Source organism: Lonchura striata, chromosome 18, assembly GCF_046129695.1.
Source record: "Lonchura striata isolate bLonStr1 chromosome 18, bLonStr1.mat, whole genome shotgun sequence".
NCBI lineage: Eukaryota > Metazoa > Chordata > Aves > Passeriformes > Estrildidae > Lonchura > Lonchura striata.
Genome location: NC_134620.1, coordinates 11337721 through 11360002, shown reverse-complemented (window position 1 = coordinate 11360002; position 22282 = coordinate 11337721). Strand labels below are relative to the sequence as shown.

Below are 22282 nucleotides of genomic sequence, written 5' to 3'. Positions count from 1 at the left end.
TCGCCCTCCTGCTAAACCTCATCTTTTCACCCAAAACCTCCATTAGAGTACCTGCTCACCACCCCAACTCCACATGGAACTGGGAAATGCTGCCAGGGAACCATCCTCACATCAGAGGGTCCCTGAGCAGATCAGCTTTGGAGCACCTGCAGCTCCTCCGTGGGAGACCGACAAGGGGCACAGCCGGACCCTGCACCTTCCCACCACCCCAGTTCCCAGCCAGGAGGGCACCCAGTGCCCACGGCAGCTCCAGGCTCAGGCATCTCCTCTGGTCAGCGAGGCTATAAATAAACCCTCCCTGGTCGCTGGAGAGAATTTGTGTTGCTCCAGATGTTGCCTGGTTTTGCCATGGCAACATCACAACAGGATGTAACACTGGGCTGTGAGGAACCGCTCCGAAAAGGACCAATTTCCAATCCTAACAAGAACAAAAACAACCAGCCAGGGACTCATGGGCAGCCTGGGCATGCTCCAGCCATTCCATAGTCCTGTCTTGTAGTTCCCCATATCCAAATCACACCCAGGAACGGCTCCGTGGGGAGGCTCCATCTTTGGGAACCTGAGCCGAGCAGGGAGCGATGTCTCTGTCGGCTCAGCCAAGGGATGTGTGGGTTAAATGAGCAAACAGCAAACACTGACCCCAAAACAGTGTTGGCTGAGGGTCAGGCTGTGCTCCAGGGTCTCAAACAACAGCGGGAAGCTGCTCTTCCCATCCAGAGCTCTGGGGCTCCCAGCTCAGTGTGAGCTTCCACCTTTGAAGAGAGTTCACTCCAGGCTTTATAAGCCCCATACAGCCCCTGCTCCCTCTGTTTTGTCCAAGGCCTTGTCCCTTTGCCAAGGAATCAGGGCAGGGACACATCTGCTTCCAGCTCCCAGTGCCTCAGCTCCTGTGGAAGCACCTGGCTGTGCCAGAGCTGCTCCCACTCCTGGAGATCCATCCCTCCCCTTGGGATATCCTCAGCTGAAGGAGACCCAAATGCTCCAAACCTACCCCGGCAGCCCAGGGCAGTGCCTTTGCTTGTTTGCAGATGATTTCCCCAGCCAGGGAGCCGCTGTCCATGCGAGTCCCTGTGGGAGCTGCTGGGCTTCCACGCCTGCCACGTGGTTCAGCACAGGCCTGTGGAATTCCACAGCCCACATTGCTGTGGCAGCATCAAGGCCCTCTCCCAGGTGGGATTTTCCAGGCTCGGCAAGGTGCAGGTGTCACCTTTCCATGTGCCACTGCTCCACTGCTGCCATCCTTTCTGGAAGGTGAGTGCCTTCTCCTGAACCCAGCCTGTGGTCTCTGAAGGAACCAGATGGAGAACGACTGATTTCCATTCTGTTCCTCTGGATCCAGCCTTCAGGAGCATCAGAAAGCAGCCAGGACCCAAAAATGAGGGAAGCAGAGCCAGGATAGATGGCGAATGATGACACAGGGCAGGCAGTGGCTCCTGGGATATATCCCATTCCCTCCTTTTCTTTCCATCCCTTCAGCGTCTGTTCCTTCTCCACCTCCAAACAAAGCTACAAAACTCATTTGTAAAAGGAAAAAAAAAAAGTTTATTTGTTTTTCCTCACAAGAAGAACATAAAATATCCAGGACATTTTTACAAACAAAAGTAAAAAAAAAAAAAAAGTGCATGATGCATCCCTCCCGCGGGCATACAGTACAAAAATCCTGCAGATTTCCATATAAAATTGGGATAAGAAATACCATGGAATAAAGGAACGTTGTTATGGAGTACAGCAATGCACAGAACAGTTACACGTCACTCGCCCCCCTCCTCAGGGACTGACCGGGACTGTCCCCACCTCTCCGGTGACACGGCCGGGACAAACCCCGGCGGCACGGGAAGGGCGCCCGGGAGGTCGGGCACTGCTGCCACACGGAGCGACACCCCCTGGACCGGGAATGAGGCGCCGGTTTGTGCATTCCAGGATTTCTGGCAGGACGGGACGGGGGTTTTGGGTCTGCCGAGCAAAGCGTGTCAGCGATGGGATGTGTCCCTGCACACCCCGCCCGCGTTCCGGCAGCGATGCATAGATAAATGGGATAAATGGGATAAATAACTGGGGACACCGGGCAGCCACAGGCACCGCGGCTGGCACGGGGCCCTTTGGTTCTGCCATGCCCAGAGCAGAGGGAAGCGGTAGCAGGTGAGCAGCGCCGAGCTCGGCGGGGACACGAGGGCAGGACAGGAGGAGGGACGGCCTCACTGCCACCGGGAACACCAAAAGCACCAAAAACTCCCTAAAGAACAGCAAACAGCAGAGTCCAACAGCTCAGCAGATACACAGTGTTTGTAAACTATGAGTAAGGCACTCCATCGTAAGGACACGTACGACACGTGGGGAGGACAAGCACATCAACCTTGTCATGCAACAAACCCGACGGGACAGGGGAGTTTGGCTACAACCCCCCGGGAATGGCACAGCGGAGCTCCCGGAGCTCCCTCCAGGCCGCGTCTGCATCCCGGCCACGCGCGGAGGGAGCCCCGAGCCCGGAGCGGGGCCTGGGGCCGATCCAGGCTGAGCCGGGCGGGGAAGGCGCCGAGCTGAGCCCGGAACGCGCGGGTTGCACGCGGCAGAACTCGGCAGGCACTCGAGGGACGGGAAGGAAATCGGATGTTCGCTTGTATCAGTTCACAGAATTCTCTAAATTCATTCAAAACCGTTCCCAGCACCTCTTCCCTCAGCCAGGCAGTGATGGGAAGGGTCGGCAGCACATGGAGAACAACAACCTGTGGCAGCCCTGGCGAGCCGAGGGTGACGGTGGAATTGTCCTGGGCAGGGGACATGGAGGTTTCCCAGGTGCTGCTCCGACCCTGCGGCACCCAACAGCCCCAGGGGCCTCCGTTTGCACCTTCCAAATCTGAATCTGGGTGCAGGAGGAGGATAAAGATGATCCAAACACAGGGAATGGATCCAGCCCTGGCTTGTGGGGTTTCATCCTGCCTCGAGCATGATCCAGCACTGCCTCAGACCAAACAAGCAGAGACTCCTGCAAAACTTCCCTCCTGGAGCAGCTTTTGCTCCACATCAGCTCTCCCGGGTGGAACAAGTGCAAATCAAATTCAGATTCTTTCAGGAGGGACAATGATTCACCGATTGCCTGTCCTCAGAACTCCTCACACATGCAGGATCTTATGCTGAAGGAGAAAAAGGGAACTCCAGGCATTTAGGGCAGGAAAATGCACAGCCCCCTTCCTTGAGACACTGGATTTTCAATCAATACTGTTCAGAGCAGCTGCTGCAGCCTGGCTTTGCCCCACCTCAGAGGGGAGTTGCAAAAAAGCCTTTCCATGGAGATTACAAAATGTGGGAACACTCCCACTCAGAGCCAGAGTGAGCAAATCCACCTGACCCTCACCAAATTTACTTCAAAACATCACCCAAAGGCACAAGGCCTCAGATGGGATCAGGGGGCACCAAGGTTTGGAGCACATCCCCTGCTCACTTCCCAAGCTCTTCCCTCTGCACTCAGCGAGGGTTCGCATGGAGCAGCTCTTGACCAGGCTGGTTGCCAAAAACATTCACAGAAAATGTGCATTCCCTATGGAATCCAAGCAGGAGGGGGCAACACTGGACTGAGAGCACAGACAGTGCCTGGCTGCCCACCCTTCCTCAGGCATCCCGCTCCTCGGAGCGTGTCCGTGGTTCTGTCCGACTGCTCCCCCCAGCAGGGCTCACGTGGCTCTCACAGCCCTGCGAGCTGTGGGACAGGCCCAGCCTGGCTGTGGCTCTGGGGCCCCCCAGACTCCTGCTGCCCACCATAAACAACACCCAGGACTCCTCCAGCGGCGCCCCGGGCACAAGGACCGTCCTACAAAACCGACAGCACAACCACAAACGACACCCTGTCACCTACCGGGGCTCCAGGAGAGCCGCTCCTCCTCGGCCACCTCACGTCACCCACAGCCCAGCGACAGAGGGTCCCCACGACACTGACACAGCTTCACGTCACGATGCTCCACAGGCAACCACTGGCCAGGCTCTGTCACCACTGCGACAATACCAACCACAACGACAGCAAAACACCCCAAGAACACAACACCTGGGACAGCAACAGCCAGGGTGACATCAGGTCACAGCATCCCCACGGACACAGCTCAGCACTCTGTCACCTCCCAGCCACAACCTCTGTGTCCACACTCCTCCAGGCCTTTACAGCTAAGGGAATTCCTTCAAACAACAGCAAGAATTCTGGGAAAAGCCTTTTGGATGAAAGCCTCGAACAACAAACCAGGACAAAAAGCCAGCAAGGACAGAGGTAGTGTGCGTGTCACCATTTTAAGGATTTTCCACAAGAGCCCTGTTATAAGTAGAGACTTGTGTTTGTTCTGTAAAAAAAAGTCATGAATAATTATTTTGAGTCTTTGAAACAGAATATTTCAGCATTTTAGATATAGATAGAGATACAAATATCTATCCATAACCACACACAAATCCACATTATTACACTTGGCAAACAGTACTAGGAAGAGTATCCTGCAGGACAACAGGCAAGTCACAAACCAAGTCCTCCTCTAAGCCATGCAACACATTTTATTTCCCTTGTGCCCTTCACTGTGACCCATCGTGGTTCTTTCCTCCTCTCTTGGAGCACAAAGAGGGGACGAGGAGGTGGCACCAGATGAGCTGCTGCAAGTCAGATGATAAAACAGCACTGGTGCAATGAATAAATGCTGCAAACCCCCAGAATGCTCCAGCCCTCTCCTCCCCCTGCAAGGCATCAACTTTTGCCCATCCAAAGTGTGTTCTTCAAGTTCCCAGGCAGAGGTTTCACCCCTGGTTTGGAGGTGCTGTCCACACTCCTCAGCGGGGGCTCACAGAGCACGGAGCACTCGCTGGACACGGCCTCCTTGGAGTCCGTGATGGTGGCCACGTCCACGTCACTCGACAAGTCCTCGGAGGACAGGTTAAGACATCCCAGCTTGGCGAGGGAATTGGACCTTTTCAGGGGTGAGGACACGGTGAGGCCGGCCAGGCGCAGCCTGGTCTCGATCTCCTGCGTGCGCTGCTTCACCAGCCCGGGCTTGCCCCGCACGCTGTGGATGCTGTCGCTGCTGGAGCTCCGTGTCAGGTTGGAGCTGCGGGAGGAGGAGGGGGTGTAGCAGATGGTCTTCAGGAAGTCCTTGGTGAAGCTGCTCGTGTGCTCCAGGCGGCACCCGGCCGGCGTGGAGGTTTTCTGGGAGATCCCCTCCAGCACACGCTTCACCCCCAGCTTCTCCACCTCGTTCTCAGCGTCTCCGGGCACCAGTGGGGCCGGTGCCAGGAGAGGCACAAGGCTGGGATGGGACATCAAGTCCTCGCTTTCCTCCACGATGCTGGAGTCGACCCTGCCCAGGGGGCTGTCCCGGAGCAGCGCCGAGGCGTCCGAGGGCAGGCCCTTGAGGCGCTCCAGCTCTTTGGTGTGCTTCCTGACCAACCCCGCTTTCTGCAGCTGGAGCAGCGACTCCTGGTGCTGCATCAAGTAACTGTTGGCGCTTGGCTTTTCCAAGTCTTTGCTGAACAACAGGTACTTCAGGTCCTTGGTAGGTCGGGGATCCTTTCTGGCCAGAGACTCTTCCCTCACCACCTCTGTGTGAAGGAGGCTCCTGTCACAGTGGGAGTTCCTCCTGGGCAGCAGAGTCTTTTCGGGGGTTTTTGGCGCATCTTTCCCCCTCTCCAAAAGGCCGCAGTGCTGATCCAGTGACCTGCACGTGCCAACCTCCACAGCCCCGGCTCCTGGCGCCAGAGGGAGCGGAGCCTCGTTATGTTTAGTTCTGCCTGGCTCCTCGGGGGGTGCCCTGCTGGGCAGGTGCTCCATCAGGTGGGAGTGCAGGTGGGACAGGAGCGGGGGCTGGGTGCAGATGGTGCTGCTGCGCCGTGCGGCGCCGGCGCCGAGCCTCTCGCACTGCTCCCCGAAGGAGTCGGGGGCCAGTCCCGCTGAGGAATACATGCAGTCAGTGCAGGACTGGTAGGAAGGCTTCACCTTGCTGAGGATCCCGAACACGGCATCGTGCTGCAGGAGAGAAAACAGGGACAGATCAACGAGCACGGAACAGACACCGGCACAGCCCACAAGGTGCGGGACAGCCAAAGAGACCTGGAACAAAGCCCATTTCCACCTCAGGCCCTGCAGCAGGATCTAAAGCCACGTGCTTTCACAGCAGACAGTGTCTCCAAGGAATACCTACCGTGCCAAGCGAGGGTCATGCAAGCGAGCTGCCCACAGCACTTTACAGGGCACTCACTGGGCACTCTCTGGCATCTACATCCACAGCTCGGGCAAGCAAAGCCCTGGTGAGAAGCGCCTCGAAAGGGGAGAAGCTCATCATGGAATGAAAGGCTTTATCCAAGTCAAATGAAACTGGGCTATGAGGATGAGAAGAGCAGTTTCACTTGCAGCAGAGTCAGCCATGCCAATCACCTCCATCTCACCTCCATACGCACCTCAAAATCCTCTGGGCAACTCCTTTTGCTGTTGTTGTTATTCAAGTTCTCCCTATTGAGCCTGCTCTCCTCCTTGTGCATGGACAAACGCCGCTTCCACTTTTCCATGGGATTTTCCTCCCTGACACCATCCTCCCCTGGCTCCCCAAGGACCATCCTTCCCTTCCTGGGGCTGAAGTCCAGTTTCTTCTTCGCCTCTTTCTCACAGAAGCTGCCCAGCTCTGCCAGTGGCTCCGCTCTCTCTGGGGCCTTTTCCATCTCCAGCAGCCTCCCCTGGGATGGTGCAGATGGAGGCTGTCCCACCAGGGCATCCCGCTCCAGCTGCTCCATGTGGAAGAAGCCCTCCCTGTCCCCAGGACTCTTGTTCTCCAGCAGCGTGTCCGAGAGGCGCTGGAAGCAGTACCCGAAGCCCACGGACCCATCGGAGCCGGCACGGTTGTCCAGGTAGGCAGACTGGGAAGGCATGTCCAGGTCAGCCAGGCGGTTTTCCAGGTCGATGTCCAAGCTCTCCAGTAAGAAGTCTCCCGACCCCGTGGTGCCATCGGTGTTCTGGGGCAGGTTGCTCTCTGCCTGCTGCTTCCACAGTTTATTGTGGCGCTGCTTGCTGGGGAGAGGACAAGGACACGAGTGACTGCCCTGCAGGATGCCCAGTGCCAGGAGCTTTCTTCCATCTCCACAGCCCAGAACCCAGGGGCTGGGCCCAGACCTGAGATCCCACTTGGATGAACAACCTTCAGCATTGGGATTTTTTCTCCCAGAGTAGTGCCCTGAGTACAGCTGTGGTGGGATCAGAGCTTGGGAGACCCCTCAGGGCACAGAAGCCCCCTCAGAGCACAACACCCCGAACTGACCCCTCTGCACGTCCCGTGGCACAGTTCCTGCTGAACCAGAGGACAGAATTCTCTCCTCTGTCCTCAGAAGATAAATACTACAGCCCTCGCAGTGACAGAGCCCTGGAGCTGGCACAGAACCACGAACGTTTTGCCTCCAGAATGGCCCAAACTCAGTTCTGCCTCATAAAACAAGAACAATGCTGTGCTGAGCAGCACTGGCTGCTGAGAAATCCAAACGTGCTTCCCAAGCACGGAGAAACCCTCACTGAGTTACACCACAGCAGCTCTCCCAGCTAATTTCCATGCAGGAAGCCTGGCACAGGGAAGGTTTAGGAAAAGCACGACTGACCCAGGATTCTGCCTTTGCTCTTCAGGCTACACCCCTCACCCCAACAGAGCCCCACAGAGATCCAGTAATCCTTTGTGACATTATCCACAACCAGCTCCTTTCCCTCCCACTCATCCCGAGCCACACCTGGCATCCAAAATGCCCTCGTACTCCAGCAGCTGCCGCATGAAGCCGGCGTTGGGCCGCGTGATGCTGCGCTTCTGCTTCACGTAATTGTAGGCCTTTTCCAGGGACCAGCCGAACTCCTTCATGGCATAGGCGATGACGGTGGACGCGGAGCGGCTCACGCCCATCTTGCAGTGCACCAGGCACTTGGAGTGGTTCTTCCTGCAGGAGGACAAACAGGAGAATAAATCCCGTGTCACCGGTTATGGATCTGTCAGGGCTTCACCAGAAGAGGGACAGAGCTCCCCGCTCTGCCCACCCTGCATCACAGCTCCGGAGGGGAGAACGCGTGGAATGATGAGGGTCAGGAGAAGAATCCCTCTCCAGAAAAGCTGGGAGTTAGAGATGGGCAGCCTCATTCACTTCAGAGACCACCATGAAGCTTCCTGCCTCCATCCAAGTCTTGGGAATACTGGGATCACTGGGAAAAGGCTGAGTGTAGAGACCTGGCAGGGTTTGATGGGCTCTGTCTGCAGAGACAGCTGGGGCAGGTCCAACACAGACACGGCAGGAGCAGCTCCAGAATGTCTCCAGAAGAGGAAACATCCTCATTTCCTTTTGGAAGCGAAACAAAGTATAACAAAAATGCTGGGTTAGGAACAGGTTAATGCCAGTCTGGGAAGGGACAGGGAACGAGGGAGCTCCAGGAACACGGAATGATGATGCCAAGGCCCTGCAGTTTGTGTGGCTTTGTGAGGGCTCAGGATGTGACACAGAGAGCTGGGATGTGCCCTCCCCCAGGGCCAGGTGTCCCAGCACTCACTTGGCCTTGTTGATGAAGTGATAAGCCTCGTTCCAGTGTGCCAGCAGGTCCGTGGTCTCCTCGTCGTACACCCGGATGTTGTGGTAGGCGAACAGGCCTGGGAAGAAGTTGTCGATTTCCCGGGTGACGTTCAGGATGTAGTCAATGCTGCGTGACAGGAGAGACACCCTGAGCTGCCATGGTCACCAAACAGGCACTGAGGGACACTGTGAATCCATGCAATCCAACCCAACACGAGCTGTAAGGTTTTACCTACAGCCCTAATCCTAAACTCCTGGAACAGCTGGTGACACAGGGCACACAGGAGGCCACGCTGCCACCTCTCACTGCCAGCACATCCCAAGTGTCAAAACTGGGCACAGGAGGGAGAAGTTTATTTTTATTCCATTTATTGTCTCTGAGTCTGTGTAGCCCAAACAGGAACTCCTCGCTGTGCCACATAGCTCTGGGGATGCAGAAAGAAGTGAATCATCTGGGAACATAACCCAGGGATCGCCATCTCCAGCTGCAGGTTTTAGCTGCAAGCCCATCCCTTCTCCTTCTTCTGACCAAAACCATGAGAGTCACATGCTATCTCTTGATTCCTGCCAAATATCACAGCAGGGATAACAATGTACCTAAGAATGAACGTCCAGATTGATTTATCACCTCCTATCAGTGAGAAAAATCAAGGACATAGGATATTTGTCTCAGAATTTGTCCAGCTTTGCCTCTGGGCACTGCATATCCCAATGCAAGACATAATCATTAACACTCTGCTTGATTTCCTTGTCCCATGATGTGCAGACATCTGCTCCCAAGGACTCCAAATGAAACATTTTCAGCTGTGCTGAAATTGTAAAGAATTTCAGTTCCTTACAGCAAGGTTGGTGCAGGCCTTGAGTGAGCAGCAAATATTTATAGGCAGAATTCTCCCTGATCTAAAAACTGTGCAGGGAATGGAGCCAAGCAGGACCATGGGGATGGGAGAGAAACCTGGAGCTGCCTGTCCAGGCAGGTGAGGAGGAGTTTGCTCATCCACAGGCAGCTCTGCTCCATCTGAATGGAGACTTTTCCTTAGTGCTGCAACCTTTGCTCCTCTGCAGCCTGCAGGAATTCACACCTGGCACAGCACTGGGAAGACTGGGGGATGGAGATTCTAATGGACCTCATGAATGACAAGTTTTGTTATTTTTGCTCTGTGCTGGTGATAAAAGTGAGGTTGGAGAGATTTCTCCAGAGTTGCTGGTGGGAAGTTACCCCACGGCTGAGAATGGGCTCCAAATCATCCCTAGAGCCTGTAAATGTCCTCTCCAGAGTCCTGGGGGAATTGCAGGCACACAGTGGAGGGTTTGGAGCTTGGGAGGAGCAGTACTCACCCCGAGCCCTGCAGCTCCTCCAGGTTGGAAGCGTTCCACTCGGAGCCCTGCAACAGCCACAAGCACACGTTTCCAAGGGGCCCCAAACCAGCCTTTCTCCCTCAGGTTCTGCAATCCCCCAGCCCCAGCCATCCTCCTGAGCTGACTGCAATGTTGGGAACAGCCTCTGAGACAGGAATAGGGCACTGATGTCCTGTCCTGAGCAGGCAGGGACCAGCTGAAGGAGGGAGCAGGGTACAACTCACCCACAGAGTTAGTTCTAGGCCAGGGTGTGACTGAACTCATCCCAAATCACTGCCCCTGGCCACTCTGGAGTTTTAAACACAGGGAAAAACAGTTCAGGGAAACAAACTGAATGCACCTGTGATCCCAGACATGCCACACATGAGAAGTGAGGTAAATCCGGAAACTCTGGGGGTGGTTACACCTTGGATTCCCCCCAAACCTTCCCAAGAGAAAGCTCTGAACTGCTAAGAAGCAGATTTTGCCCTGAAACACGAGCAATTCCTCTGACTCTACCCAGAACAACAACAAAAAGACCCAATAGCACGAAGTGTTCATCTCTGGGAAGTCTTTGTTCCAGAGGCAGAGCCTGGTTTTGCCTGGAGTACCATCTAGTGGCAAAGGATTGGACACAGCACAGCAGAGCCCTCCTGGAGCTCCTGTACTCACCAGGTACAAATGATCAAAAATCAGGGATGGTTTGTCCATCTGACCCAGGATCAGCAGCATTTCATTGTCTATAAATTCCTTGAATTCCTTCAAGTTGCAGTTCATGTGTTTCTCCAGCTCGTTTCGGATCTGCAGAGCAAACACAAAGGATGGCACTGGAATCTTGGTGTCCAACAGAAACATTTGTGGGCACTTCCCTGCAGAACACTTTTCACTTCTTCATTAAAAACAGCAACAGGGACTCAGCCTTCTGGAGACCAGGAATTTCAGTATGTGGCATCTGTCCAAATATGCAGAACAGGTTGTGTGGGGAGGGAGCTTAAAGCTCATCTTGTTCCACACCTTCCACTATCCCAGGCTGCTCCAAGCCCCACCCAGCTCGACCTTAGACACTTCCAGGGATTCCAGCTTCTCTGGGAATTCCATCCCAGCCCCTCAAACAGTTTGTTAGTTTGTTTTTTTTTTTTCCCTTCCCAACATCCCATCTATCCTGCCCTCTAGCAGTTTAAAACCACTGTCCCCTGCCATGGCATCCTGGTATCCTAAATTCCCAAACTAAGAATCTGAAAATATAGCTTCACATATCATCTGAAGGAAAAAAAGTATTTTGGGGTACCTGCTCCTTAAAATTAGTAATTTGAGAGAGAAAAAACAAGAGCTTGTCTGCAGGAGGAGTGAGGAACACATCCACAGACAGACGTTCTCAGCTTCCTCCTACCACTTGCATGTTAATAACCTCCCTTAAAAACCAAAAACCCACCCCAAAAAGAACCATTCCCACTCTGATCACGTCTGCACTGTGGGTGGATGGATTACACCAGCCTGGGGGATGGATCCAAAAGAGCTCTAGCCTTGATTTGTGATTTTCCATCCATAAACTCACCAGCAAAATGCTGCAAGGTCCTCTGACATTTGTCCAGGAAAAAAAAAAAAGGAAATAAAACCTTAAAATCTAATTTGAAAGTCACACAGCTGTTACTGAGGTCCTGAAAGACAGTTGTGATGCTGGGATTATCCTGATCTCTCAGGAGGGAGATGCAGCAAAGCCAGAGCAGAGCCTTTACAGAACGGTTGAAATGCATATTCCAAAGCCAGGGACACCCAGGCATTTGGTGCCTGCTCACCACTCTCTAGAAAGGGAGTCTGTCAGGAAGAATAAGAGTGAAATTTTTTTTATATTTACCTCCTTGGAAGTCACATTTTCCAGGTCTTTGCTGGTCATGATGCTCCGGAGCTTGGCTTTAATGAGTCGCTCCGTTCGTTCCCTTTCTGTCGGCCTGGGAAGGAACAGGAAGAGGAGAGGATGATTCCAGGCTGGCAGCATGAGCACAGCACTGAGGAGTGAGGGCAAAGGCTTGTGTTAAAGGGAGTTTTTATGGAAATAATAATAAAAATAAAAAAAACCCAACAAAACAGCAGCTTGTTGGTGCTCATACACTATATCACAAGCTAAAGTTTCAGGTCTGACTATTTCGCACAAATTCTCTTTTGTTGCTTTTGCAACCCCAGAAAATAATAGGGCCAGGAAGAATAGGGAGAAGAGGAAATTTCCTTCATGAGCCAAGCAAACTTTTCCAAATAAAATGCTGCACTGACTTGTCAACGAAGAGGGCTGGGGAGTCGGGGCGGGTGGATTCCAGGTCCTGCATGGCGTTCCACTCATTGATGCAGCTCTGGTCTGAGCTGATGCAGCTCTCGTAGTAGGTGGCCCACACCAAGGCCACCCCCCCTGGGAAGTAGTTGTACCTCCTGGCAACTTCACAGGCTTTGTGGAGGATCTGTAAAGCAGACCTGCAGGGTGGCAGGAGAGATACGGGCAGCTGTGAGCAGACAAAGCAGAAGCTGAGAGAGTTTCACAGAGGAAAAACGATTTTCAGTATTAGTTGTTGCAGTTTGCGCTTTGAAAGCAGGAAATTTATGGTGTCAGAGCTCAAAGAGGCACAAACTGCACCTTGGGGGCTTCTCACAGCAGGGCTGAGGCAGGGGTTGAAATCTTCTCCTAATTAACAGGGAAGAAGTAGGCACAAGTTGCTCTGGGATCTAATCATTAACCAACTTGTACAGCCAAAGGAAGATAAAGAACAGGGACAATTTTCCAACCACCTCCAGCAAAGAGCCTGATGAATACTTACCAGCATTCCTGGCCCCTGACAGGCTCCAGAGACAGAGCCCAGATTGGGTCATGTGTTTTTGCAAATCCTAACATTACTTTTTCCTTCCTTCTCTCCTCAATTTTTCTTTTCTTTAAGGCTCTACTCCAAAGTTGTTGCACTGAACACATCAACCACATCCAAGGCCGGCAACAGGAGGGATCAAATTCAAAACTGACAGGAACAGGAGTTTTACTTGTTTCTGTACCAAACCATCCCTAGCACAACATCCTTCCCCACAGCTGTATCTCTTCCCTAGGAGATGCTGCAGGGACTGGGATCTCTCCAGGCTCCAAGGGGAAACAGCACTGCCCAGGCAGAGGGAGATGCAGTTCCATGTGGAGCAGCCTCTTCAGGGAGGAATTTGCTGCCTCAGCCACCTCAGGGGTTTGGAATCCCGGCACAGGGGAGGGGTGGCAGGAGCTGGAAGGTGAATGGGCACCTGGGGCTGCAGGAACCCCAGGAATGGGGCAGGACACAGGGAATGCCACAGGCTGGCAATGGGCCCTGAACCTCCTCTGTCAGCCACTGAAGGAAACATGCAGAGAGAGGAAATTCTTGGTTTGCAGCTCCAGGAATTTGAGCTCATCTTTCATATTTATTCATCTCCCTGGTGCCACTTCCCCCATGCTGGAGGACACAGAGCTGCTCTGAACTGAAGCAGCAGATCCTTCTTTGGGATCAGGAGTCTCACAGCCCCTCTGCTGACACAGGGAAGCAGATCTCTGCTGCAGTTCACTAAATGCCCATTGTGGAGAAGCCTAAAATGCAGCTGATTTTTTTTTTCTTTAATTTTCTGACAGAAAGAAGAGTGTCTCCCTGAGCCCAGCCCCTCACATACCACATGGCTTGCACCGACACAGGTTTGAAGATGTGCATCCTCCCTGCAGTGCTCACGCTGAAGCCACTGATGGAGAGAGGGAAAATTAAGTCAAAACTTGCTTTTTTCTGTACCCCAACCTGCCCTCTACTAACAGCCACTGCACTGGGGCACCCACAGGCCAAAAGAATCAGGAAGAGAATTTCTATCACTGATTTTCCAACCTCCCAAGTAAGACAGGCAAGAGACTGCCAGGAATGGGAGCTCCAGTCCTCAGTGGAGCTTCAGAGCATTCCCTGGAACCACAGGAGCAGTGTGAGGGCAGCAAGACAAAAATTCACTGTCTGAATAAAAGGACTCTGCAGCCATGAATCCAAAATGGGCATTTCATTTGCAAGGTTATGGAGAATCTCTCCTAGAGCAGCCCCCAGGTAGGGAAGGACATTCACATTTATCCTTTCAATGTGGTTTCTTACCCATCCCCATCCAGATGGATTTTAGTATCACTCCACAGGCGAAGAACCATTCCTATAGTGCAGCTTTTACTGGAAGAGAGATAGTGAGACAGGAAGTTAAATATAGGCCACGATGTGGTCACGCCAATAGCCTAAATTATTAATACTCTTTAATTTTTAAAATCCTCAAGCCTTGCTCTAGTAATCTCTCATAATATTTTAGGCCATCAAATAAACCTGGAAGCTGGAGTCTGGTCTGACAAGGTGATAACTCATGGTGATTGCTCCATGGGATCACTCTAACAGGTGGAACAGATGAAAATGGATTTTAGTGGTTATCTAACCCAAAAGAACACTTTCATTTCAGACAATCTGGCAAGAAAACCCTGCTATAATAAAGGCCAGGAACTTCCAGCTGTAAATAATTAAGCTACTGAGATATTCAGGTTTTAAAGGAAATTGTGATGCAGACAGCAACAGAAATCCATCCTTCCTCTTGCCTCACATCAATAATCACCAGGAGCAAATTAATACAAGGTTGTTTCAGGGTGGAGGTGACATGGCAAACTTCCCCTGGTGTGGCACACCAAGGGAATGCCACATGGGCAACTCAGAGTAGAACAGAGGCAGCATCAAAGCCAGTGACAATAATCTGACAAGGAAGGCACAAGGCACAGCTGGGAGCTTCCCTACAGATCCCTCTGCTGTGCAAAGCTTCCCCTTCCCACCTTCCAGGGGAAACCACCACTAAGGTTTTCCAGAATTAAACAAAACTCAAAGAGGCTGCACCACAAGGACAGGGCGGCTTGTTAAATCCTGGGAGAACACACACAACAGCCAGGCAGCTCCAGCCTTTGACTCCAGCTCTGCCAAACCAGCCCCTTTTCCTTCAGCCAAGAGCGTTTCTGCCTTGGCTTACTCACCAGAACTGGAATAATCTGAGAGGGGCTGCAATAACAAAATATTTCACTTGCTTTTCCAAATACTGTGTGCTCTTATCAGTCACACAAAAGGAACAGCTCGTTGCTGACACAGTTGTTTGTTGGTTTTGGAGCCACTTCTGCAGTATTGTTTTTTGACGTTATTTGGCAACAAAGGTACTACAAAAGCAGCTCCATTGCATCATTCCATCAACACACCGGAGTCTGGGGGAGAGAACGAGTTCCAGTTTTGCAAATGTGTCTGCAAGAGCATTTTGCAGGGAGAAGACTCCCACTGGTGAGGTGGATGCCATGGCCTTTGATTCCACAGACTGAAAACTTTCTTGAACAAAAAGGTCAGAAAACTCAACCCTGTGTCCTTTCTCTTGCTGGAATCTGCAGATGCAGGTGACCCAACTGCTTGGGGACAGCTTGGTCCTGCCAAAGAGCCCATCCTGCCTGGCTGCCAGCTCAGACCTACCTCTCCTTGCTGGAGAAGTCCACTCCCAGCAGGATGTTCTCCTCGGTGTCCTGCCGCCCGCTGCTGTACACCACCACCATGTAGCGCACGCGGTCGGTCCACACGCTCTCCAAACGCACGGCCTGCAAACCACCTCTGCCTCATTAGTGCTGCCACTGCTGCACAAGGCTTTGGAGGCTCTGATTACCCCCAAAAGCTTCATTTAGTATGGGAGATACAGCAAGGCTTGTTGCTGTTTTGGTGAGGGGAAGATGAGCTGGGATTATCTGCTCGAGGTTGGGTTTTTACGTTACAAAATGTAGCCCTAAGGTTTGTTCTGAAGTTTCAAACAGGAAGTGTGAAAACACTGGGCATGCACTGAGCTGAAAACAGGCAGGCTCAGAGGATTCTCCCACTCCCAAACCTTCACTGAAATAACTCAGTCCTGCAGGAGGCAGAACTGGCATCAGCTTCTCTGCAAAGAAGTGACTTTTACAGCAGATTTTTATCTGCAGATTTCTTCAAAAGAAAGCCCAGCCCAGCTGATGCAATTTCAAGGCTGACTTAAAAGTGTCCAAGAGAACCAGCAAGGTCCTGTCTCTCCTCCTGTATTACTGTTTGTCAGCTGGATGGAAAACTAAATCTAACAAAAGAATCCATTTCAGGCAGAGCAGTTCCCTGACCCAACTCACACCTGGACACACAAGGACCAGGGCAAAAGGAGTGGTCAGGAAAATGGGGTAGGGCTGGAAACCAGCACAGAGTTAAGGCAGCTCTGAAATCTAGGATTTGCCTATGCTTTTCCTGCTCCTCTACAGGTCTGTTGCAAACACTTCCAACAGAAATGAGAGCAGGAAAATGCACCTGTCCTTACCAGTTTGATCCTGTCCTCACAGCGCAGGAGGTTGATCATCACCTGGAGGTGCTGGGGCAAGTCACCTGCACAGAAAGCAGAGCAGTCATCACAAAGGGGCTCGTGCTGCACTAGGAATCAGCAGTCTCAACCTTTGAAGAAACTGGATGTTTCTAAGTAAAAAAAATATTAATTAAGGGAGGTAAATTAACTTTGCTGTCCCAGAGAGCACGAAGAGCAATGAGATTCTTGCATGGGCATTCCCTGGATGGGTGAGAACCCAACCTGACAGTATTTGGAAGCCATCAAATCAATTTGATTGTGCCTGGCACAAGTGAGGATTCTCCTCCTGTCACAGCACCCTAGAGAGGACAAAAGTCTGGCCATAAGAACCAGGGAGGAAAAAGAGGAGGAAAAACTCTGATTAAAAAACCAGGAACAAAGGAGAAAATAACAACTTTGAGCTGTGAATCAGCCCCAGCGTGGTGGGATCAGCCCCACCAGCCCTACAGAGGGTGTGACTGAGCATGAGTGAGCTCCAGAGGGATGGGCTGCAGCAATGGCCTGGTTTGGGTGATGGAGCCCTTCTGTCTCTAAGTTCTGCTCATGCACTAAGTCCCTTCAGCTCTAGGCCTGTGGGTACATTTCTATTTGGGGAGGGCAGATGAAAGGAACAAGGATTCTACAGGAAAACAAACCAAGTTCCCATCTAATAACTCAGTAATGCACTCATAACTTTCCATGTGAGATAAAATTCCTTCCGTAGGCTGTTTGCTGGGTACATGGAATTGCTGACAGTTCAAGAAACCCAAAGCCAAGCTTGGCATTCAAACACCCCCTTTGTGCTGGAGTGTTTGCTAAGCAGCACCACACAGTGCCTTTCCCACAGGCTCCTGCTCTCAAAATGCCCCAAAATCCCAGTTCTCCTTGCCCAGTACCCACCTATTTCCAAACTGCCAAAGGCAGAGGGTATAAATACTGGAGAAGCAGAATCAACTTCCCTGGATGCCCTTATCTGCATCCAAATCTGTATGTGCACTCACCACACCACTCCCTGCCATTTCTTCCCACCAGCTGGCAACTGGAAGGGACTGGGGAAGCAGGACAGTCTGTTCTTAAGCCATGATAAACTCCCAACAGACTGTGGTGAGCTGACAGGAAAGGGGGTTTTCCTGAAACCAGGATATGAGGAGCTAACAAATGTACATCTGTCCAGACACCCAAATCCTGATCTAACATCCCTTACTCTGACCAGCAACATCCAAACAAAACCAGCAACAGGAAGTTTCAAAGCAAAAGGTCCCAAGCTTCAGATTACTGGAGACTGGGAGAGCCCCTGGAGAAATGTCCAGGACATCCACAAGTGCCCAAGGGGTGCTGAGCTCTGTGACTCAGCCCTGCCACAAGCCAAAGGGGAGGCAAAGATTAACTCACTGAAGCACAAGTGACATTTCCTCCTCTGTGGCTGGAGAAAACAGGGAGAAAGATTCCACACAGCCCTTCTGGCTGCTCAGGCTTCCCTGCCTAAAGAAAGCCATGCAAAATGCCATGATTTTCACAGAGAGTAAGTTTCTATTCCAGTCATGGTTCCAAGAGAATGATAAAAGTTTAAACCAAAACTCAATGACACCAATAAAAAACTCAGTAATTTGAATTTGGGGTGAAAACCTGGGTTTGTTCAGCAGGTTGTACAAGGCTCACCAGGACAACCTGGGGTGTCACCCACTGTGCCATCAGCCTGTCCCTTCGGGTGGGAGGGAAAAAGGATCTCCAGAGGGGATTGAATCCATTACCTGCATGTTTGTGGGGATGCTGGAGGCTTCGCTGGCCCTGGGAGCTGTTTCCTTGCTGCAAGAAAAGGGCTGCACCTTTCACCATGAAAAAGCTCTCGCTGAGGCTGGGAAAAAAAAAAAAAAACAACAAACACACAGAAGTCAGCAGAAAGGAAAGAGCAGCAAAATGTGCACATCTGGGAAAGGAAGTGCTTTCCTCAGTAAAATAGTAGGATTTTGCCACAGCCACTTGCACAGCATGACTCTGGGATTATTCATGGATTATTCATCTGTCATTTTCCACCATTGTTTTATTACTTGGCCCCTGCAGGAGATACTTGCCTGAGCTGTCATGGGCTGGAAATGACTTTATCACTTGATTGTGGAATCCTGTAACTTAAAAGAAGCAAAGGGTTGGACTTTTTACAGGCTGAGACCTGCAATGGACTGGAGAGCAGGTTCTGAGCCCATCACTTCCTGCTGATTGCAGTTCTTGACATTTCTTTGGAATGCAAAAACAAGAACCTGCAACTGTGCAGATTTAAAGAGGAAGGGAGATGGAACCTGCACATCCCAAGGGAAAGGACACAATTCTGGATCCTCAGGAAAAAACAATCAGCGCAAGGCTTGGCTCTGCTGTGGCTGGATCAGCATCCTGGGATAAGAGTCTGAGCAAACACAGTGACATTTCCAGAGGGAAATGACACCCAGGGCTGGAGCATAAGGGAGAAGCAGAACAGCACCGGCACAGCTGGATCTCACCACTCCGGACACACACGAGAATCTCGGAAATCCTTCAGAAGCAGCTCAGCTTTGGCCAGAAGCAGTGAAGTTGCATTTCCCACATGGCTGGAAATCCCTGTCTCCTGAGGCACCTTTCAGCTGCACAGGAATTGCTTGGGATGTGTTTGCTCTGCTCCCCAAACAGCACAAGAGCCATTTGTTGCTCCAAAGCCCAATTTTCCACCGCCCCATGCTTGCAGCCATAGATCACCATTAATTAATGTCTGCACCTACTAAACAGAAATGCTCCATTATGAGACTGTGCTACACAGGAGCTCCTTATGCTCCAGCGAATGATCCCACTGGAGTTTCTACTCCCAGCACTCATCTATTCCATATTTTATCCATGGTCTTTGCCTTGGGGCAGGAGTGAGTGGTAATGCTCCCAATGCTCTGTTCTACCTCAGCGTTTTTGTGAGGAGACATGAAATTCATGTCATTTCAGATTTTCTAATCTCTTAAGAGCATAGCCCAAGTTCCCAGGCAAAGCTTCCTCCTGATTCAACTGAATTTCAAGAATTCCCCAGAAAAATCTGAATCAGGTTTAAATTTGAGATTTCAGTTGCTTTTAAAAAGTGAACTAAGATTTTTGTCTGAATTTCAGGCTCCACAAGATCAATAAAACACAGCAGGAGAAGCGCACCCTAATTCCAACAACTCTCCACTTCCATTCCCACAGGATTCCAACACTCCCCTCTCACCTCACTGGCTGGGTCTGAGCAGGATCCAAGCTCAGCCTGGCTCAGGACACAGCACCCAGGGCTGCAAATGGCAACGTGGCTCCCTCCAGGAGGCAGCCAGGAAGTTTCCTTCTCACCCCAGACCTCACAGGAAAGCGTTAAAAAAAGGCCAGAAGTGACACAAAGGCAGCGACCCCCACACAAGTATGGGATATTCAGCACTCACCAGAGGCAGGGAATGCTTAGATCATGCACCAGGAGATAATTCACAGCATTCCCACCCTGAGAATCTGGGGAAAGATTTCTTTGGGAAAGCAAAAAAAAATATCCTGAAATAGGGTATTTTACTCCAGTGTTTTACCCCAAAGGATCGTTGATCTCAAAGTACTGACTAGGATTTCTACTGCAGGAAAAACCTTGGAAAAAACAGAGCTCCTTCCCAAAGCTTTCAGGCTCTCCTGCTCTGGTGATACACCTTGGCAGATGTTCTCCTTTCCTGCAGTCAGGAAATCTGTGACAATAAAGCAGAATATTCCCAATTGCAGGCAAAAGGGAAAGCTGTGCTGCTAGAGCAGCGAGTGATCCAGGAAAAGGACAAATCACAGAGCAAAATTTTTGTTCCTGTGTATCCATGTGCGTGGAAATGAACTGGAAAGCAAAGCCAGGAGCCTGCTGAGAGCAAGGTTTCCATTTCCACTGAAATCCCAGTTCCTACCCTGCACAAACCCTCCGTACCCCCAGCATTCCCCATCAACACACCAGCTCCCGTTTCCATGTGCCCAGCACGGTGCAGGACACAGGGAACACACCCAAACGCCTCTCTGCTCATAGTTTACACAGCAGTGTAACAACAACGTTACCTCTGCTCATAGTTTACACAGCAGTGTAACAACAACGTTACCCAAGCCCAGCCCTTATCTCCGCTCTGGGAACTGTCTGTGCTCTGCCACTCCACACAACTGCTCTGGACACAGCTCAGTGCGACTCCCTTTTAAATCCTGCAATCCCAGTAAACAACTAAAACTGGGCTTTTTTTTTTTTTTTTTTTTTTTTTTTTTTTTTTTAATTAAAAACCCCTCCTAAAGAACACCCAAATCCTGGCATTAGAGAACATCCCCAACCTCTGCCCCTCAGCAGGGGTGACAGATGCCCCAAAGCACAACCCCGTGGCTCATACATACTAATTCGGGCTGGTTTTCTTTGCACAGCGGCAGCATGGTGGTGGCCCCAGCGTCAGACAGAAGTCAGGCAAATTGAAAAGATTCATAACCAGCTGGAAAACTCACATCCTTTTGCTTCTCAACCCATAAAAAACACCAGAAGGCAAAGAAAAGGTCAAGCGTATTTTCTGTGCGGAGCAGAGGAATCGCGGCTGCTGATGCTCCCCGGGAACTGGATGGCTTTTAGGGAACACTGTGTCTTCCACTGATATCCTGGCTTGAAAAAGCACTTGTCCCAACACATCCTGATGAAAGAGAGCCATTCAAGAGGGGAAACAACCAGCTGAGGCTCGGCTAATCGTTTCCCTCCTCCAGACTTGTTTGTTTGTTTGCTTCCCCCCTCGTGCTCCAGAGGCTCCTATCAGCACCCACACACCCCTGGCTGCGGGAAGTCCACATTCCCTTCGAGGGACAGGACTAGAGGAAAAGCATCCTATGGACCGATGCCTGTTCATTCCTTTACAGTTAAAGCAATGCTTTAATACAGATACAGGAAATTCAAATGGTCCTTCCCTCAGTGTACAGTTCCCTCGTTGGATTTTCAGAGCCATTCCCGAGTTCCTGAGCTCCCACTGGACAAGGAATCTCTCAGGTGCTCCGTGTTTGTGTTAGGGGCTGGCTGGCACTGAATTCCCTGAAGATTTGTTCCTTACAAACCCCAGTTCTTTCTGCAGGCACACACCATAAGGCCACTCTGGTCCCACCAGCCTGACCAGAGGAATGAGGAGCTCTCTGTGCACTCTCAGCCAGTTTTCACCCAGTTTGACTGGCACACACCACAGAAACCACCCAATCCCTGGATGCCCTTCCAGGAATCCTGACCAGCACAACTTCTCTACAAGGAGTCATTTCAGGCTCTCGAATAAACACAGAGCCCACTCACAGCCCCAGGACCCTGATGCTCCAATACAGCTGCAGACCAGCTCTCCTCCCACTCCCTGACCTCAGCTTACCAAACACAGGAAATAATCACCCTAAGAGAGGGAAAAACCAACACTTCCAACACCTCCAACAGGAGTGTACAGACAGTGACAGTCCCTCCTGCCCCCAGAGGCTGGCAAGGACAGGGTGCTCATGGCCACAGCCCTGCTGAGAGCCGGCTCCAGAGGCTGTTGCTCCATCCCTTGGCTCCGTGCTGCTCAACTTGAAAAGGAAATATTTCTTTCCCTTTGGGAAAGCTCCAGAGGAGCGTGGCTACAACACACATCAAGCCCATTTCGAGTCGCTGAAGAACACAATAGGCAGCGCCTTCTCGGCGGTACAAACTGCCACCCCCCGGGGCAGGGAATGCCACTAAGTAATCCTTTAAAAACACTGGACTTTGGGAAAAGAGACAGAGCTGCTCATGCTCCTGGGCAGCCAGATGCCAGTCCCACAACAGTTTTCCCCAGGCAGTTTGCTTTGCCATTGTGGCTCCAGCTGTGAGGTGTCCCAGGAGGAATCCTCGCAAGCCTCATGTGCTCGAGTTCCATGTTTTAGTGGGGAATCTCACATAAGCCATAATCATCTTGCAGGACACACAAGAAAAGAGTCTATTAACACATCTTATAGTTACAGAACTAATCTCAAAATAAAGATCCACAGAGTCTGGAGAAAGAAAACCACTTTTCTT

General features: G+C 51.5%; 1 protein-coding gene across 2 annotated transcripts in view; it reads right to left on the bottom strand.

The window, feature by feature from the left end:
* Window positions 1-1524: 1524 nt before the first annotated feature.
* SSH1 (slingshot protein phosphatase 1) overlaps window positions 1525-22282 on the bottom strand; it is a 33771-nt gene continuing 13013 nt past the window's right edge. Inside the window, exons 1-14 of one of the 2 annotated variants that reach the window (XM_077787218.1) lie at window positions 20632-21319; window positions 18009-18112; window positions 16237-16301; window positions 15384-15505; window positions 14004-14072; window positions 13549-13614; window positions 12154-12348; window positions 11741-11834; window positions 10558-10686; window positions 9886-9932; window positions 8528-8674; window positions 7726-7926; window positions 6418-7021; window positions 1525-5986 (exon numbers count right to left, since the gene is read on the bottom strand). In XM_077787218.1, coding sequence (XP_077643344.1) covers window positions 4715-5986; window positions 6418-7021; window positions 7726-7926; window positions 8528-8674; window positions 9886-9932; window positions 10558-10686; window positions 11741-11834; window positions 12154-12348; window positions 13549-13614; window positions 14004-14072; window positions 15384-15505; window positions 16237-16301; window positions 18009-18112; window positions 20632-20717 — 3201 coding nt within the window. In that variant the 5' untranslated portion in view covers window positions 20718-21319 and the 3' untranslated portion in view covers window positions 1525-4714. Of the gene's footprint in view, window positions 5987-6417; window positions 7022-7725; window positions 7927-8527; window positions 8675-9885; window positions 9933-10557; window positions 10687-11740; window positions 11835-12153; window positions 12349-13548; window positions 13615-14003; window positions 14073-15383; window positions 15506-16236; window positions 16302-18008; window positions 18113-20631; window positions 21320-22282 lie in introns of those variants that run through there. The other variant, XM_021544677.3, reaches the window with a different exon arrangement.